The sequence below is a fragment of the Andrographis paniculata genome, unplaced genomic scaffold, assembly GCF_009805555.1.
Source record: "Andrographis paniculata isolate CXL003 unplaced genomic scaffold, ASM980555v1 Contig9END, whole genome shotgun sequence".
NCBI lineage: Eukaryota > Viridiplantae > Streptophyta > Magnoliopsida > Lamiales > Acanthaceae > Andrographis > Andrographis paniculata.
In genome coordinates, this window is record NW_026137639.1 from 3,817,701 (window position 1) to 3,835,235 (window position 17,535).

The following is a 17,535-nucleotide window of genomic DNA, read 5'->3' on the forward strand; positions in this document are numbered from 1 at the left end:
TATATATATTTTTAAATTTTTATTTATTTGTATCATAAATTTTTTTATTATTTACAAAAATAACATATATATTATATATATATTTTATATTTATAATAAAAAAAAAAAGGAAGAAAAAGGACAGACTATGCTAGTCTGTCCCCAAATCCTGTCCAAGTCAGTTTTGGGTTAGATCACTATGCAACAGTCCAAAACTGGATTGGAGTCACAGACCTTAGGTTTCTGAAATCAGCGACAGAAACGCTGCGAAGTCGTAAAATTATTCAATGTTAGCAAATACAACATTTATTACACTTACTATTTTACAGACATTAATAACATACATATTCAAATACACTAACCTGCACCATCTGTTATTAAAATTCTTTCAACCAATAATTATCTCTAATTATTATTTCACTCACAAACACCTCACAAATTACTAATCCTTTATAAATAAAAACACCTGTCCAATCATTTTTGTTTAGACAGGTTTTCGGAGGTTTTTGAAATTTTAAAAATTTTTTAAAAAAGTATAAAATTAGTATTATATGTGATATTTTATGAAAGAAAATATATATTTGATGTGATATTTTTTGAAAAAATATATCTGGCCAAAAAAAAATAAATAAATAACCAAAGAAAGAACACACCAATGTCTATCTTTTGTGATATTTTTGTAGAATTACAATAAAATATATAATATATAAATAAAAATGGAACTTTTACTTATTTTTAACATATAAATTTTGATTGAAAAGTTTGAATAACTCAATTTTAATGAATGTAGTTTAAATATACTCACATATTTAAAAGATATAGTAGATATGAACTCCTTCAATTAGAATTTTGATAAATCAAACTGGCTATTAATCTGTCCTTCAATTACTAATACTTATATTATTGTTAGAACCAAACAGTAGAAGAATCGGCCTTGGTTTGATGGCCTTTTCGAGATTAGTATACACAGATAATAAGTTGGGGTAGTTACGGTGCTGATTTGAAAAAATAAGTATCATGCTGATTCACATTAGTATTATAGACAACACAATACTGTGTATAATAAAGATACGTGCTGTTTTTTAATAATAACAGGTGAGCAAGTAGCAACTATTGTGTGTGCTTAATGAAGCTACAGCATGTGCTGCCGGTTCATGTGTTGTATTTTTATTATATTAACATATACTGTGTGCTGTCTGTCCGCAGTGAGACTATAACATATGCGTTTTGTTCATGTGTATTATATTAATATATACAGCGTGTTGTTTGTAGTAATATTATGTGTTGTCTAATAGCTCACGATGTCTTGGAAAGACGCCCCCTAATAAGTTATATATATATATATATATATAGGGAGAGAGAGAGAGAGAGAGAGAGAGAGGGGGCTAGTTGTAGATGGAAATGGAAAAGCAGAGGTGGACGAGGATGAGGATGGAGGATGTGGTGAGAAGCGTTTCTACGGCTATGTTGGTATTGACTGCTTGTCTCGTGGCCTTGGATACTCAGACCAAAATCATCATTCTCACCTTCGCCAAAAAGGCTACTTTCACAGACTTGAATGCCTTATAGTAAGTATACACATATAATCATCACCTTAATTAAACTAATTGCTCGATTGGTCGGTCAGATTCTTTCTTGCTTGCAGTGTTCTAGTATGGATTGATGCAGCTGCAGCTTCTTACAATCTGATTCAATTGCTCAGAAGTTACATGATGCCTCGTTTCAGACAACAACAACAACAACATCAATTGGTTTCTTGCAATTATCTTGCTTGGGCTTGGGCCACTTACTTATCTGACCAGGCATGTTTCTTCGGCTTCTTTCATTTTTCTGCACTTTTTTTTCAACTTCTATTTTTTATTTTTTTTAAAAATTTTATATGATGATTATTTTTAGATGATCTGCAAACTTTGGTTTGTGTAGTTCTGATAGTTGATTTGAAATTAGATGTTGATTTGATTTTTTTTTTTATTTGAATAATATTTTAATATAATATTTTATTAAAAAAATTATGCCGGATAAATAATATTAATTGTTGTTTCAAAAGACAAAAAAACAAACCCTAGTATGTGTGGTTTTGATTTGAAATTGAGTTCATGGTTTTAGTTTTGATTTGAATAGTATTTTACTTAGGGTGTGTTTGTTTGGGAGGATTGGGTTTACACTATTCATCCAATTTTTTCTCACTAAAAATATCAAATCAAACACTTATTTTTCATTTTTTTATATTATACTAAAAATCAATTTTACATTTAAAACATCACATCATCACCTATTTATATCACATCGTACAACTACATCGTTTAACTGTTCAAATTCAAAATTTTTACTATTTAAATCCCAATTCAAAATCCAAACACACATATTTTGGGAAGTAAAATTAAATAGGAGTATTAATTTTTGTTTGAAATAGAAGCCATATCATGTACTCTTAAGAGGTCATGATGGATTAAGACAGAGTTTGCTAATTTTCTAATTTATGAAAGAATAATAAATGCTTTTTTGGGATGATTTTACTGTTAATTTGGATTTGTTTTTGTCATTTCTAATTATTATTATTATTATTATTATTATTATCTTAAAATTTTAAGTGTTTAAATGTTGACTTGATAAAGCTTTTTTAATGATAAATTGCATAATTGAGCCGTTGAAACTATTTAAGACTTGTTCATCCATTCAATATTTCCAGATTAATATTATAAAAACTATAAATAAATATACATTATCAATTAAAAAATTATTTATTTAATACTTCCTCTATCCATCAAATTTATTCTTACTTTAATTTTTTCGTAAATTATCTCATTACTATATTTGGAAAAATAAAAAAATTATTATTTAGTTATTACTTTTCATTCAACACTTATTTATAATCATTTTTCTTTATTCACGTGCTAAGCTTAAATGGGCTAATTTTCCTTGTATAAAATATTCCTTTCGTCCCAACATAGTTAACACCTTTTATTAAAATACCATATTTAATGTAACAATGTGTAATTAGTTAATAATAGTGAATTATTATATTATTATATAATTTTTATGTAATTAATAATATTAATAGTTTTAAAATAAATTTTAATATATGATTAAAAAAATATAATATATATTTAAATATTTTAAAAAATATATTTTAATAAAAAAATATATTCAATATTAATATTATTTTGTAGAGAACAAAATTTTTTATAATACAAGTAGATAATTTTTTTTTATTTTATTTATAATCAATATAAATTATTTATAAAAGAGGTAGACTTTTAAAAGTAGATAGCAATATAATTTTTTTTTTTTCTGGAAGAGAAATATAAATAAAATGAGTTTTTAGTGAGTTCATCATGTATGATGCTATATGCCATGTAGTTTTATTAAGTTATTTATATTTGTTAAATATATTTTGATTTAGTAATTTTTACCCAAAATATAAAAAATGTCAATTTTTATGAAACATACAAAAATAAAAATTGTATCAATTATAGTGAGACGAAAATAATATTATTTTTTATATTATAAAATACATTTCTCATATTTAAAAATACTTTAAACACAAAATACAAAACACATGTTATATCTCATAATATAATTAATATGTATATATATTTTTTAATTTTATAGTATAATATATATGTATATGTCCATATGATTCTCATAAATTAGTTTGATATAAAAAGAGAAAGTTTTAGATTTATTTATTTATAAGAGATATAATTATAAACGGGTTTTATAATATATATAATTGATAATTATGCATTAAAATTTTGAATATAGTAGTGATCTGAGACTATTGATCTAGATAAGTCAAGAATTTGTTTTATATTTTAAACATAGTAGTGATATTAGACTATTGATCTAGATAAGTCAAGAATTTGTTTTATATTTTAAACAGTGAAATTTTAAATTTAAATAATTATTTGATGCGGTAAAACTAAAAATTATTCAATAATTATATTTTAAATTTAAAATTATATTTTAATTACAAAATAAATATATTTAATTTAATGCTTTTAAGATAATTTTGCATTAATAGTAAAAGAATGATAAAAAAATTAGGCCTTGAGTTTATTTAGCATTTGAAATTAATTTGAAATTAAAATATTAAATTTAAATTTTTGTTTGAATAATATTTTATATCATTTTTTTTTAATAAAATACTCCTTCTGTCCACCTTAAAGGTTTATATTTACTTTTTGCATGTTGCTTTTTGAATATTAATTATATACCAAAACATAATATAAATTAAGTAAACAAGACAAAAAATACTTATATTAATATCTTATAATACGAATATAATAATATTTGTATACAAACTTATACAAATACAATGATATTTTTAATGTTAAGTACAATGACGCAAAAGGTAAATGTAAACTTTCAAAGCGGACGGATGGAGTATTATATTTTTTTTGAAAATCATACATATTAAACAATCTTATTATTATTATTATTATTATTATTATTATTTTAATTTGAAATAACAAACAAACACTTGTTTACATTCGTTTCATTATTTGTGTTGATATATATATATATATATATATTGTATCTAAACTGGATTGCATCTAGAAATATTCTATTGTGTGTTTGTTTGAAATATTCTATTGTGTGTTTATTTGAGGGATTTGTTTGGATTTCCACTATTCATCGTATTTTTTCCCTAAAAAAAAATCAAATCAAACACCTATTTTTCATTTTTTTATATTATATTAAAAATCAATTTTACATTCGAAACATCACATCAATACCTATTTATATCACATCATACAACTATTCAAATTCAAAATTTTTACTATTCAAATCCCAACTCAAAATTCAAACCCTCAAACAAACACACTAATTTTTATATTATTCTATAAAAACATATGCGTTTTTACTTGTGAGGTTTTGATGTTGGATTTTGGTTTTGAATAATAAAATTTTGAATTGAAATAATTATTTAATATGATATAAATATGTATTGATGTGATATTTTATGTCATGGACAAAAAAAAGTTATTTGTGATGAGACTTATTTTTTTTTAAGGAAAATACATAGTCTAAATAGTAAAAATAGAGTGTGTTCTTTTTGTAAAAAATACCCAATATATTTCCAAAAAAAAAAAAAATTAATATATTATACACATTTATTATTTTTATATTACCTACACAATTCCCTGTATTTCATTCCTTCAAATTAAAACACAAAACAAACAAACTCTTATTATTTGCATTTTACTTCCTCCATTTTAAAACAATTGACACGTTTGTGGCATGATATTTAAGATAATGTAATTTAATAAGTGAGATATATTTCTTTAATCAAAATTTTTCAAATTTTATTATTTGAATTCCATGTTTTCTGAAAAAATATATTTTTTTCTCTGACAAAATATGTCATCAACCCTTATTTTAGTACTAAACTCAAATCAATATTTTTCAAACTCAACTAAAAGAAACACACATGATTTGGGTGTGTTTGTTTGGGGGTTTGGATTTTAGGCTGAGACTTGAATAGTAAAAAATTTGAATTAGAATAATTGTATGTATGATATAAATATATATTAATGTGATGATTTAAATAAAATTAATTTTTAGTATAATATAAAAAATAAAAAATAAGTGTTTGATTTAATATTTTCGGAGGAAAAAATTTGTATAAATAGTAAAAATATTTCCAAATCCCCGAAACAAATAAACCAGAAGTATATTATGATATTATTTTATTATTTTTTGATGTGAGAGGTTTAAAAATAAAAATTTATATATGATTTAAAAAATTTAAAATGTGTTTAAATATTATATCTAAATAAAATATATAATATCATTTGTAAAAAAATAAAATTTTATATAATACAAATAAATAAATAAAATATATATTTATTTACTTATGATTAATAAACTAATTTTATAAAATATAAGGAGCTTTAAATATAAATAAAAATATTTATTTATCGAGGAAATATAGGGTGTGTTCGTTTGTAGAATTTTGATAAAATTCTACTATTCATCCCATTTTTTCCCCCTCAAAAAATCAAATCAAACACCTATTTTTCATTTTTTATATTATATTAAAAATTAATTTTACATTCAAAACATCATATCAACACCTATTTATATCACATCATACAACTATTCAAATTCAAAATTTTTGCTATTCAAATTCCAACTTAAAATCCAAACCCCCAAACAAACACACCAGTATAAAAATAAAGGAGTTTTTGAATGGTTCTTACTTTTATCCTACTTACAACAAGTCAGTAATTTGATTAAATTGATTTATATTTGTTAAATATATTTAAATTGATAAATTTATTTAAAATAAGAAATATGTCAACTATTATAAAACAATTTGAAATTGAAAATATTTTATTGGACCAAGAGAGTATATAATTATAATTATTTTTAAAATAATATCTATATTAAATATATTTTATTAAATTATAATATTTATAATATTTATATTAAATATATTTTCAAATTTTATTATAATTAAATGAGTATATATTTACATTCTAGAGTAAATTTAATTAATAAAATCACAATTTTAAACAATCATTGCAAATGTTATTAAGGATTTGTTTCTTTTTCCAAAATCTCATATTTATACTATTTGAATTTTATATTTTTCAATAAAAAAGATATTTTTTATCTCATAAAATATTTTATCATATATTATTTTAATAACAAATTTAAACTAAAATTTTCCCAAACTTATAACATACCTATGATGATGATGATGATAATAATAATAATAATAATAATAATAATAATAGCCAAGTTGGGCTAGTGGCAGTGAAGATGTGATCTCCAACTAGTTTCTGTAATAAATAAAAGATGGCCACAGACATAATCTGACGTATGATATGATATTATTATCAGTGATTTGTTCGTATGTCGTTTTTGCATTTATTATGAAAACCGACACTCCAATTCAAATAATACCAAAGGCGCTATGGATAGATAAATTTAATGAAAGGAATAAATATAAATTGTCGATTTGTCCAAATCCAATGCATGAAATTGTTGTACTTGCCACCAAAAAAAAAAAAATAAAAAATAAAAAATAAAAAATAAAAAATAAAAAATAAAAATAAAATAATAATAATAAATAAAAATAAAAAATCGTATTTGTGGTATTTGAACAAATTTAAATAGAGCTTTGGAGTAATACGGTTTGGAAAGGACCGGCCCATTAGGTTTGAAATGTTTATTTACTTATTTATTTATTTTTTATCATAATTGAAATGTTTATTTATTATTACTCCATTCGTCCAGTAAGAAGGTTGTCATTCATTTTTTGCATGTTGATATTTGAATATTAATTATGATATCAATACGTAGTTTAAATCAAGAAAAGAAAATAAAAATATATTTATTAGTCTCTTATAATACATATACAATGATATTTGTCGAGTAAATTATTGAAATATAAGGATATTTTTAATGTTACAAAAACCAAATGACAATCTTCTCGCGGGACGGATGGAGTATTATTTTTGATCGGATTATTAAATGTTTATTTGGATAAATGGGTTGTGGCTTATAACGAAATAAAGAGACTTTTGGTGTAGCAACAGTTGGAATATAATATTTATGATGTAAGTTTTAATAGATAATATAATTACAAAATTTATAATTATGACAATAATTAGATTATTAAATGAAATGTTAACCAAAGGTAATGCAATGCAATCAAATCTAATACAATTTTCGGAATGTAGCTGCTCTTACTGTTATCTTTTAAGCATTTTATCTTATCATGTAAGTTCTTTCTTTAAAATTTTGTATGTCATTTCATTTTTCTAGTCCTCCTTTTATTATTCAATCTCTGAAATTTTATTTGTCTATTAAGATTTTTAGTCTTTTTAATTTGTTACAAAATTTCACATGCGAGAGTTCATTCGATGATTTTCTTGAACTAGATTAAGAAGCTCACCTTCATCCAATTGGCCAAACTTTAGTAGGCCGACAAATAAAATTTTTCACAACAACAAATAAGCACACCTTGTGGGGTTGCTAAGCATTTAGTATGTTTCATGTAATTACGGAATTTGTATATCGAAATCCTTCAATGCTGCCTAAAATTCAACTTCTGGTGTTGGCACAGAAAGTGAAGGAATTGAAGATCCTCATAATCCGTTATCTTTTAATGAGCTCAGCAATGTTGTATCCACCACTAGCATTGAAAATCAGGTGGAAAGGAAATTTTTAATGTTTTTTAGTGTGGTAGAGGAGCAAATCCGACTTGATGTCCAATCCTTTGTGCATAATTTAGCCTAAACGATTGCTAATTATATGGGGCACATCATTCGACAAACCATTAGAAGTGAGATAACATGGCATTTGGATGAAGAAACATGTAAACAAAGGCTTTGTAATAGGAAGTCGGTCAAAATGAAGTAGCTTCCTCTGTCCAACCTATGAAGGAAGCATGTTATGTCCCTTAATACTTCACCGCCACTTTAGTATTGAGAGGTGACTTTACTACAGAGAAATGACGTTCCTTGAGTTGTGTGCCTAGGAGATACAAGTTCGTCAAATCCTACAAGTGCATAGGGAGTTCAATAGGTTTGGGAGGTACAAGAAAACCCATAAAACTTGAATCGTGCTTTTCAAGGCCTTCATGAACCTATAGGTGATTTCAAACCGATCTGTGTTCTCCAAGGAGCCTCGTTATGGCTCAGAGATATCCCCAGACAGTTTTTTTATACATTGAAAATCGTATATGTACTTTTTTCCTCAATATTCTTGGGGAGCAACTCCCATTGCTCTCCAGGATTATATTTGACAGTTACTAGCTCTTACCACTTTTTTTGGATCATATATTACAGAGGCCAGTTCCTTCAATTCTTGTGGTATCATATGGTGTAGGGGGGCCATCTTCGCAGATTTAAGATCCCACTGCAGTTGAATACTTCTCAATCTATAGAAAACAATGCTCCATCCAAACTTACATGGTTGCATCTGTGTGAAATAACTACTTCGGGGATTAATGTTGTAGGTCAGCCTTTATTTTTTGCTGACAGTGCTACTTCAAAGAGATCCTGGCCTCTTGGATTTCAAAGGGTCTCTAGGTCTTTATTACAGTAGTTACAAGGGCTTTCCAAAAATAATATAAAAGTAAGACAACTTTCACAGGTCACAATCCACCAATGAGGAACTAGTAGCCACCTGAGATGGCACAATGAGTTAAGGCATTTTTGGAGTATCAAAAAGGTCCAAAAATCGATCTACCACCTCAAAATCAAGGCATGAACCTTGATGTTCTCATGGAAGCTATTCGTAAGGTATATAGAGACCATGTTGGGTTACAAGCAAGACCTCATTTTCAAAGGTCTTATCCAAATTACGTAGTAGAGAACTAGTATTCTCCAAGGAATACTAGGATTATATAATTCACCTTGTTTTTATCAGAAAGACTCTCATTTGACAATCAAGTACATCAACCATTTTACAGGTCAATGTGTAGGGGAGTTTGGTAATAATGAGTGATATAAACTCTAGGTGCTTTCGTTATCCTTAACAAGTTTTGCCTTTAGTTGGTATGTAGGCTTCCAACTGAATTCTCTCCAAAATTAGGCCGACCTTAACCGAGTATTTCATGAAAGATTGATAACCCTAACTTATCCAACACTAAATATATATCCTAGACTCCAACCTTTTAACTTAATCCGCAAAAATATTTTGGTAAAATTGAGGACAGAGACTGTAAGCCAAGCAATCAAGTTCAAAATACTAAAAAAGATTTCAAAATCAAAGCACAACATGCGACAAGTACACAAACAAGCACAATTTATCCTCCTACTAAAAAAATATAACCCTAGCATACAATTATATGAAGCATTCAAATGGAGAAAAAAAATAGAAATTTTCAATTTTCAATTGTAAATTTTAGTTCGTTTAGCTGTAGAACTCTAAAGCATTTGCATTTAAGAAAGAAGCATGAGTAATGACAACGATAAAACTACGGAAGTAAGATGCATAGGCATAGATAGATTCACCACTTCTTCTAGTTCCAGTAAGTTCACCTCATTGAACTATGAAATAAACAATATAATGATTGAAATTAGATGACCTCTATATAAATTTTACCATTTACAAACAAGGCAAAAATAGACAACAATTTGAATGTAAATAAAAGAGAACATGGTTCATAGAGGCAAGCTTGGAATGTTAATTAAATTTTCAGCTATATTGTATTATGTTAAAAGGAAAAATAAAGAAAGTATCACAAATAAAATAGAGAACTTTAGTAGATCGCCTAGCATAGAAACAAGTGAAAGATTGTCACCAATTAATGTAGCAAAATACATAATCAATTTTGATAAAAAGAAACAATACATCCAGATAATAGTAATCAAACACACAATTATCTTGTTTTAATACGAAGCACAAAGTCAAAATATAGGAAACAAAATCTTAATTATTTCAGAAAAAAAAAATAGTAAGCAACTTCATCATATATCACATCAAGTTATATACGCACTTTAATATTCCCCAACAAAATAAACATGACCTGGCCTATGCACTATAATTCACACAGATCATGACCAGCACATTCTCAATCAATTTTTTCTTTAAATACCATAATAATTTAATGAAAATATACACATAAATCCGTTGCATGCTGAGTGCTATCCAAACCATCCATTAAACAAGCATATTAAACTAAAAATTATGCTTTATTGGCATAATTACAATAAAGCTAAACGAAAAGATATGCTAATTTTAATATGCTAACTACACGACTTGAAGCTAAATTGAAAACAACAACAATGATTAATTAAGATAGCACAACTTAGACTAATTATACTAACATTACAACATAAAACTAGCATTAGTATTATGGAAAATCAAACTAATGTTCAGTACTTGGCAAAAACTAAAGGATAGCAGTACTATTTTGATTTTCACATTGTTGTAGCCTTCTTTACGCAGTTTCTTCTTTCTGGTGCCAAAGAAACTTTTGTTCTCACATGTCGTGTGTCTTTGAACAATTATGTTTTCTATTAAAAAAAAGCTTACAACAAAACAAGATAACAATACATTCATTGATTCAATCACTATTTTTATATTAAGCTACAAAAATTCTTCATATATCTATGTAAGATTTCTACACATATGACAACAAATAAAGACAACTTATCAAAGTGACCCATTACCATTCTTTCAAAACAATAATCTAATAGTCATACTATGATCTTGACATAAAATCTAAGAATTAGTAGGGCAATCCATGGTTCTTAGATTAGTATGCTATAAGAATTGAAATTGGATGGAATCAGTATAAAAGATAATTAGCGAATGAGCAGCAACATTCCTAGAATGTTGAAGGTATGCAGACATCTATTCCCTTGCACTAGTTACAATGGTGACTATTCAAGAAGCCAAATACATGTTAAAAACTTAGGTAATAAACCAAGTTAAGTATCTCAACTTTGTTGCCTTGCTTTGATCCATCTGACCTCAACTAGGGAATGATGTCAAACACTTATAGATCAAGTGGTGAGACATTCCTCGATTGAAGGCTTAGTTATGTGTTCTATCCTAAGCGGGTGTGTGTGTGCTTGAGTTGGGATAAATCTCCGTCGGATGCATGAATGTATGCATGTGTGGGTAAAAAAAATTAGGGAATGATTGTTCATCAATGTCATTTAATTTTTTTACTTGTAGCTAAGTTTAATCGACCAATTGGATATTTATGTTTCATTTCTAAAATGGTGATCTTCAGGATGAAGTTCGAGGGATGTGCATCATGTATAGACATTTTGCACTAAAAAAACATAGTGTTCTAAATGTTAGTTTAGTATATTTAATTGTTCTAAAATAGCATTGTTGGAAAGCAGAAGTCTATATATGTTAGGGGTTTGAATTTTGGGTTAAGATTTGAATAGTAAAAATTTTAAATTTGAATAGTTGTATGATGTAATATAAATAAAAATTGATGTGATGTTTTGAATATAAAATTGATTTTTTAATATAATATAAAAATGAAATATAAGTGTTTGATTTGATATTTTTTGAGAAAATATTTTGTAAATCCTACAAAATCCTTCAAACAAATACAACACTTTAGAGAAAAAAAAAAATATAGAAAACATCTAATATAATACACAACAAAGAATGATTAGATCATCAACCAAAATTTATTTAATGTTGAAAATTGACTCACAAGTTTGCTGTAAAACTACTCGGAGAAAAATATTTTTGCTCATTCTCCAATTCTACTTTTCCGGTCTGAAGCTTCTTGTTCAAATTAGCAAATCCTATTCTAGAAAAATAAATAAACAAATATATTATCTTTAAAATCTATAGAAACTACCCAACAAGAAGTAACAAAAAGAGACAAAATGCTAGAAGACAACACAAGCATAAAGGGAATACAAATTAATATATTTTAACAAAAGAGTTTCACTCCATACCAAATCACAAGTAGGGAGAAGGCCAACAATGAGCTGATTTATTTCATCATCTCAAAAGGAGATTATAATTTCATTAACTCACTAAGATATAGATAGTTGATTTTGGGTCAAGAAAGAAAAAAATTAGCCAAAGGGGCAATTGATCAAGCACATGGAGTGCGAGATGGAGAGGTAGTTACATAAGTGAAAGTTTTGGGGATAAGAAAGATCCATGGAAGAGGAAAAAAGAGAAGTGGACACTACAAGAATACCTACAAAATCAACCTAAACTCCATACCCAACAAACTAGTCAATGACATCCACACCAAAGAAAATAAAAAAGTACTATAAATAAAAATGAAAAAATATGTGAGAGGACCAATGGCAATCCAAGGGTTAAGAGGGTGATGACAACTTAACTAGGAAAGAGATTGGGAAAAAATTGTATATGAGGGGAGTTAGAGCTGGCGACTAACGGTCACAACCCCATCGTCGGTGCTTGACTCACAGGGAAGGGAGATAGATGACCAATTTTTTATTCCCTCAAACCCTAATAAAATTAACCATTACATAGGGATAACAATAATGAAGGACATATTAGGTGCCCGAAATTAGATGGCGGTGGTTTATCAACTCAACGGCGCTCAACTATGGCGACGGAAAACGCCTTTGATTTTACTAGAAGGAGGTAGGGCTTCAGAATCGAGATCTTAATGAAGATGAGTTGAATAATTTTTGGCTACGTATGAGAATTGTATAAGTGCAGTGATATAATAAATATTCTGTTTTTAAAGTTTAATATAATTAAAAAGAATTTTGTTACAAAAATAATTGCACAACAAGTGTATTTTATACTTTATTCCGTATCATTGACCTTTTATTACGAGAATTTAGTGTAAAAGTTATATTAAATAGTTAATTTTAAGGATAATATTTGTAACAAACATATTATTACGGTCAATATTTCATAGTGGAAGCCCGATTTTTTTGATAGTGAATGGATCTCAATATACCTTATATCTTGAATTCTATTACATCTAACCCGTCACCATCCCTACGAGATAATCCAAAATTGGATTGTTCCAACTAACCGTGTGGAGAAATAATTATATTTGCAGAACTTTGTATTCTTCTAGTTATTATTATTTTAAATATTTAGTCTTGAAATTACTGCTAAAAACTTACACTAAGAATCTAACCCGGCATGCAGGCAACAGTATATGTAGTATTTGCAGCAAATACAGCAGCAACACAGGCGTCGATACTGGCGATAACTGGGGAGAAAAGCTTCGGGTGGATGAAGCTATGCAACCGCTACACTCGATTCTGCATGCAGATTGGCGGCGCATTGTTCTGCGGCTATGTTGCAGTCATTTTGATGGCCATTACTTCATCCATATCTGGATATGCCCTATTCAGACATTACTCGCCCAAACACTTCCTTATCCTCAAGAAACAATGACACTTTAATTAATAATAATTCCCTCTTCAAGTTGGTTAATTAAGGATATGCGGTTCTAGTAAGTTATTGATATCTGAAATGTAAATGTCTACGGACATACTTACTAATGGACATATATTTCCATTACAAGTGTGTTGGTTTTCACAAATAAAAGCTTTCCTATTTGCCTTGATTTACTTTTGCCCATACAATATCTTTTTAATAATTTAAAATGAAAATAAGCATAATAAACAAGGGGTGTGCTCTTTTTGTTAAAATATATTTCTCCAAAAAATTTATGTATTATACACATTCATTATTTTTATGCTACCTCCGTCAGTTCTAAGGTCCCATCTATTTTTTGGGTGTTGATATTTGAATATTAATTTTTATATTAAAATTTAGTAAAAATTAAGAAAAAAAATGCAAAAATACTGTTATTGGTTTGTACGAAAAATTATACAAAATATAAATATATTTTTAATGTTAAGTACAATGACGTAAAAGATAAATATGAACCTTAGAGACGGACGGAGGAAGTATTATTTACATGATTTTCTGCACCTCACATAAAAAAAATATCATTTCAAACTATTTTACAGAATAAACACACCAAAGCATCACTTAGATCAACGAACATTACCCGGATGTGTATTAAACTTTAGCGAAACAAATCTAATTTCAAGATGTCTTTGTAGCACAACTCGGATTTATAGCTATTATTTATTTTTTCTTTAAAGAAAATATTTAAATCAATATTAAGATAAATCAGCCACTGTTAAGATAGATAATAGCTATAAACTAACAGAAGAAGTATAGTATAACCAATGGATTATGGGCCACAGTAGAGGTCAGTGAATGGTGGTTACCGTGTTGATTATGTATACGGTGTTGATAGAATAATAATATATATCGACAATCTATTATATATAAATTAATAATAGAAATTCCATGAGATCTAGCAGTACTTATTTTTCTACCTAGAGATGAGATACCTTTGCTCAAAAAATTTAGTTTCAACAGTGAAAAAAATCCGTTGCATTGTTTATGATTTTCGTCATATAATTTAGAGTGCCTGATCGTTGAGGAGATTTGTCGAAGAGCAAACAACACCATTTAAAATTTTCATATCTCTTGGATTAGTGAAGCTCTGAAAAACAATAGTATTCATATACAATTTATTAAGATTAAAAATCTCCATTTACCAGCAGCTTAATCTGGATGGCAGAAATTTCGACCACCTCAAATACATTAGGTTGGATGCGACGGATAGTGTTAGGCAATGGCTACCTCGTCACATGTAAGATCTGAAAGAATTGTTAAACAGATGAATAAAAGAGTTAAGAATAAACCCAATGATTAAATCGTTTTTAATCGTCAAAAATCCACTTTCAAGCACAATTTAATGGAAATTCTTAAACTCATGCACAATATAAGTCCATCATTCAAAACCATACATAATACAACCCAGTACAAAATTAATAATGAATTTCCTAACAGTTCAACCTATTTCAATCATCCAAATCTTTTTCAATGTCTTAACCAACAAGGTTGAAACAGTCGATAATTGATCTTTCCTAGCATGCCAGAACTGCCAAGAAGCAACACTTCCAATTAGCCCATAACGATCCCCGTGTAGTGTGCGTATTCGGTCCCTGAACGATCGAAATTCGTAGACACCGTCTGCACTACTGGCTAACTCCTGGAACATGTGTTTAAAAGGGAGGGGTTGAGGGTTCTTGTTAGAGAGAGTGTGCATGCCTAAATTACCCAAAAACCTCTGACAATATTATATTGTTGCATGATGATATTGGTAATGAAAAAATATATATATATATCACCGAGTAATGTTCGGACCACAACCTCGTATCTCTTTTTCGTGGGCGAATCGAACAGACATAATAGAAATTGAAACCCAATAACTTGTGGCATTCGTTCAAAGACTCACTCCATCGCAAAATCGTAGCTGTCCATTTTTCAAATTTTTTTTTTCTACTTCTTCTCCAAATTATATGTGGTGTTTTCAATAGCTTATATAATGGTGGATTTTTCTTATATGCGGCAAAAATTAAGGTTATCATCTTAAAATAACAGTAATTTTATGGTATAAAGTTAATTTCGGTATATTAATATTTTGTATGTTGTATAGTATACCCGTCTATCAAAAAATCGACGGAATATACTGAAAAATCATGTAGTATCGACATAATTTTTTTTGTTATAGCATAGTTCTAGGTATACCGAATAATTCGGTGTGGTAATAATATAACGTTCTCTTGTACCAATATTTATGGTATGATATACAAATAAAATTTTCAATATTTCCTACCAATATGCTCCTTATGAAAAGTTGCTCCCAATATTTAAAAGTGCCTATTTTAAAAGATAACTCTTTTACCCACATAAAAAAAACCATCATCAAAATTATTTCTCTCCGTCGTATTAATAAATCTATTATTTATACCATACAATATTTAACACTAATAATTTTAAAATATATTATCGTAAAATAAAATAATTTATAAAATATAACATTTTAAATGAACAACAACACCAATAATAATAATAATTTGTTATACATTATTTATTTTCATTAAAACAGATATGAATTTTATTAATTTTTTTTTTTCCAAAAGTGAATTTTATTATAATTTCTGAGAAATTGTTTATATTAAGTAAAATATTTTAATTACAGGAAATGGAGAATGGTGGTAGAGCTGCTTGTGCAAGGACCTTTACTTACCTAATAATATTTTCCTTTAATATATATATATATATATATATCATTATTTGGTAGACAATGAGAACCAATCGGTCTGTTTGATCCCTTGCAAACTATATTTAATTGTAGTTCCGTACGGTACTTTTGATAATAACATTGCCAAGATAAATGTCTAATTCAAATATTCAATTACATGAAGAAGAGCAAGTTTGACATCCAAATTTTTTTAGAATGAGATATTAGGACATGCAGTTAGAATAAGATATTAGGACATGCAGGCTCAATATTTCTTAATTTTGCATAGGAACTATCTTACAAAAAGCCTCAATGATTCAACCTCACTACAAAAAAAAAAATATATTTATAATGGAATTTCGTCCCTAAAGTTAACGTAGCTAACGTAATTTTATTACTAATTCCATTTTTAATGTTATTAGTAACAAGAAAAAGTAGATTTAGAGACAAAAAAAAAAAAAAAAAAAAAAAATTGTTACAAAAATGATTTTTTTTTAAGAGCCTGTGAACCTATCGGAGCATCTCTTGCTTCTCAATTCAAGCCAAACCAAAACTATATGTCATACAGACAGTAGAGAAACATTCTTCGGTTTCAAACACAATAACAACGCATAGAGCTTATCGTTAAACTATTCAGCATAGAGCCTGCATGAGATTTGTGTATCCAACTAAATCCCTAATGCCCAAATCACAGTTCAACTTGGAATGCAGCAGAGCACATTAGAAAAAAGTATCATCACAACCAAGATCCAAAGTCAGTCACAACCATTTCGATAGTAGACGAATTGTATTAAGCTGGAAACCAAATTATGTCATGAATTCGCTTACAGAAGATCAGAGATATTGCTCAACCAAAAGATAGAAAATATACAGTTAAACGAAGAAACCAAGAATCATCCATTATCTTCTCTGCAAGAATCCGAATTTCTAGCTACATTAAATAACTGAGGATATGACTAACTTAAAAGATTTGTGAGGCTGCAAAGAGAAGTGCAATTGCAAGT

General features: G+C 27.5%; 1 protein-coding gene across 1 annotated transcript; it reads left to right on the top strand.

Moving 5' to 3' along the window:
* The first annotated feature begins 1,357 nt into the window (after window positions 1-1,357).
* Window positions 1,358-13,987, top strand: LOC127244466 (CASP-like protein 2C1). Its single transcript, XM_051265024.1, has 3 exons — window positions 1,358-1,547; window positions 1,625-1,781; window positions 13,564-13,987. The coding sequence occupies exons 1-3, from the start codon at window positions 1,375-1,377 to the stop codon at window positions 13,813-13,815; spliced, it is 582 nt and encodes a 193-aa protein (XP_051120981.1). The 5' UTR covers window positions 1,358-1,374; the 3' UTR covers window positions 13,816-13,987.
* Window positions 13,988-17,535: the final 3,548 nt, after the last annotated feature.